The following is a 3,132-nucleotide window of genomic DNA, read 5'->3' on the forward strand; positions in this document are numbered from 1 at the left end:
ATTATTTTATGTATGTGGATATTTGCCTGCATATATAACTTCATATCACATATGTGTCTGGTGTGTGTTAAGGCCAGAAGAGGACTCTGCATTCCTTGAAATTGGAGGTAAAAATGGTTGGATCCACCAGATGGGTGATCACTGAGAGCGGCCAGTGCTCCTAACCCTAAGCCATCTCTGAAGCCCATGGGTCTTTCTCTAGGCTCTCCATTTTGCCCATTCCACCCCCTGGTTACCTCTGCTGAGGGAAAGCTGCTGCTAGTGTGGGGTGGGGTGGACTGTTGGCTCTGAGAGTACAGGGAACTGTGAAAACTCCAGAATATACACAAACCAGAGAAGGAAAACATTTCCCTGAAGTGCCCTAGTTTAGCCCTGGTTTCTCTTTAGAATTGTGTAGCCCAGCACCCTTTCTTTACAAGATGCCTGTGTGTGTAGACTCTGGATGAGTACAGAGGAGGCGACCTGGCTTTCTAAGACTCCAACTGTGTTCTTACTAGGCTGGAGAGTGAGAGAAGAGCGTTAGATTAAAGCAGGGTGCTCCCTGGAGGCCACTTTCTGTACTTTTATGAGATGATTGTTAGGAATCAAGATGTGGGCCCCCATTGAAGATGTGAGACCAGGAGCGAGTAGGGCAGCTCCCTCCTTGATCCAGCCACCTCCAGAACAGCCCGATCTTCTTACTCTCATAGGAAAGCACAGAGAGCAGCCAGCACTCCGATGCCAGCATTCACACTGGCGCCGTGCTGGCGGGCTGCTCTTGTGTGTCTGTGTGCAGGCTTGTGTACTGCCCTGCCCCTTTCTGTAGACTGACGCTTACACATCAGCTTGATGCACCCTAAGTGCTGGGGAGGAACTAGGGTTTGTTTTGTTTTGTTTTGTTTTGTTTTCTAGAACACTTAGAGATTGTTGAGCTGTAGACTTAGATGTGTGTATGTCTAGTTTTGTGGATTTCTTCCAAATTCTCCTTTACAGTGTTTGTTCCTAGTTACCCTCAGACCACATTTTTTTTGAGTTTTTATTTTCTTAAGTCCTGACGCATTGTGGGTACAGTGCAGCAGCTCTGAGCTTTTGTTTTTGTTTTTGTTTTTGTTTTGTTTTGTTTTGTTTGACCTCCGACTCCTGTCCTCCTGTGTAGGAGTGCCTGCTTGTTCGTCCAGGCTGCCCAGAACCAAGATAATGACACAGAAACTGTATTAATTAAATCACTGCTTGGCTCATTAGCTCTAGCTTCTTATTGGCTAACTCTTACATCTTAATTTAACCCATTTCTATTAATCTGTATATCACCATGATATGCCAGCAAAGTTTTAGTATCTAGTCTATCTCTGGTGGCAGACCCGTGGCGTCCCTGACTCCGCCCTCTTCCTCCCAGCATTCAGTCCAGTTTTCCCTGCCTACTTAAGTTCTACCTTATCAACAGACCAAGGCAGTTTCTTTATTCATTAATGTTAATCACAACACACAGAGGGGACTCCCACATCACTCCTGTCTCAACTTTCTGATCACAGGTGTGAACCATCACATCTGGTTGTTTTGGTTGTTACTTGGCTTGGTTTGAGCCATAGTTTGCCTGTGTTACTCAGACTTACCCTAACTCACTGTGGAACCCTGGGCACCTGAGAACTTCTGCTTCATGTCCTAAATGCCAGTTTACTCATCTGTACCACCATGTGCAGTCTGTCTGCGTGCTGTCTCCCACAGTTCTCTGATTATTTGTGAAATTGAATTATCTTTAATTTTGTAGTTGGTTGTTCATATTGCCTCTTTGACTTTTAAAAATGGCAAAAAAAAAAAAAACCCTAAAGAAATCAATGGGTTGTCAATTATACTTAGGACAACAGAGGTGGGGGAAAGGGAAGGGGTGTTGGCTGATGGGTATGGGGGATGGGAAGAAGAACAATGCGGACTTAGGAGGAGGATCTGCAGTTTTGGCTACATGGGAAGTTTGAGGCTAGCCTGGGCTATATGACAATCTTCTTGCCTTCCCTCACCCTGCCCCCCCAAAAAAAGAGTCATCTGGAAATTGCCTACCACACCAGAGGTTGGTGGCGTCAAGACAGAGAGCACAGCACATAAATGAAGTTCAGTGCCACTTCATGCAGGAAGAGCTGTGCCTCCCACCACCACCCTCCCCCTAATCTGAGGCTGCAAAAGAGGGGAAGGGCTATAGCTACTGTCAGTCAATTCTCTAAGCCAGGCTATGTGCACGGTCCTTCTACATAACGATCTTGCTTCTCCCTTCTATCTCTGTTATGCATGTTATGTACATATATTTGTGAGTGAACATACACATTTGAGGGTATGTGTCGAGGCCAGGGGCCCACGTTGGCATCTTCCTTGGTTGCTCTCACTCACTGAACTTGAGCTCCCAGACTGGGCTGGCTGGCTAACAAGCCCAGGCAGTTCATCTCTGTCTCCTGACCACTGGGACTGCAGATTCGTGTGCTGTGTGTTTATGTAGGTGCTGGGCAGGATCCAAACTCAGGCGCTCATGTTTGTGCAACAGATACGTTAGTGACTGAGCCATCTCTCCACCCTTCTCCTGTGTTTTGTAGAAAAAAGAACACGAGGCTCTGTGAGATGGCATTACCTGTTCAGGGTCACATAATTAGAGTGAAGTGTTTGGTCCTAGGTGTCCAGTCTGGAGCTCATTTCATTCTTGACTTGCCTAAGTAGATGTGGGAAAAGGGGAGGGGAGGAGGACAGTGAGAGCGGACAGAGTGGCCTTTGTGGTCCTCATCGCTTATGGTGACTTCCGGTGGCCACACTTACAGTCCAAATCTTCTTTCTCTGCAGTACATCCACCCTGCAGACGCTGTGAAACTGGGCCAGGCTGAGCTTGTTGTGATTGATGAGGCTGCTGCTATTCCCCTACCCCTTGTGAAGAGCCTGCTTGGGCCCTACCTGGTTTTCATGGCATCTACCATCAATGGGTAAGCAACACTCTTGTCTATGATCTCGCAGACTAGTTGAAATGTAAAGACTGTGATGGGTTTGACCATGCAAAACTATTCAGTATCAATGTGAGTCTGGGCAGCTTTGTTCTCCTGGGGCTTCTTCTGCAGGAACTGCCTCTTCCTTGTTGCTCCCCTCTAATCTGTTGTTAAGTGGACACCATAAGATTATAGAATC

The 3,132-nt window shown here is 46.7% G+C and overlaps 1 protein-coding gene across 3 annotated transcripts in view; it reads left to right on the forward strand.

Moving 5' to 3' along the window:
* The window catches only part of Nat10 (N-acetyltransferase 10), a 45,029-nt gene that overhangs the window by 21,132 nt on the left and 20,765 nt on the right, over positions 1–3,132 (forward strand). For all 3 annotated transcript variants that reach the window (XM_013352727.2, XM_005364078.2, XM_026787749.1), the window contains exon 12: positions 2,797–2,933. In XM_013352727.2, the coding sequence (XP_013208181.1) occupies positions 2,797–2,933 (137 nt within the window). The remainder of the gene's footprint in view (positions 1–2,796; positions 2,934–3,132) is intronic.

The sequence above is a fragment of the Microtus ochrogaster genome (assembly GCF_000317375.1).
Source record: "Microtus ochrogaster isolate Prairie Vole_2 chromosome 14 unlocalized genomic scaffold, MicOch1.0 chr14_random_1, whole genome shotgun sequence".
Taxonomy (NCBI): domain Eukaryota; kingdom Metazoa; phylum Chordata; class Mammalia; order Rodentia; family Cricetidae; genus Microtus; species Microtus ochrogaster.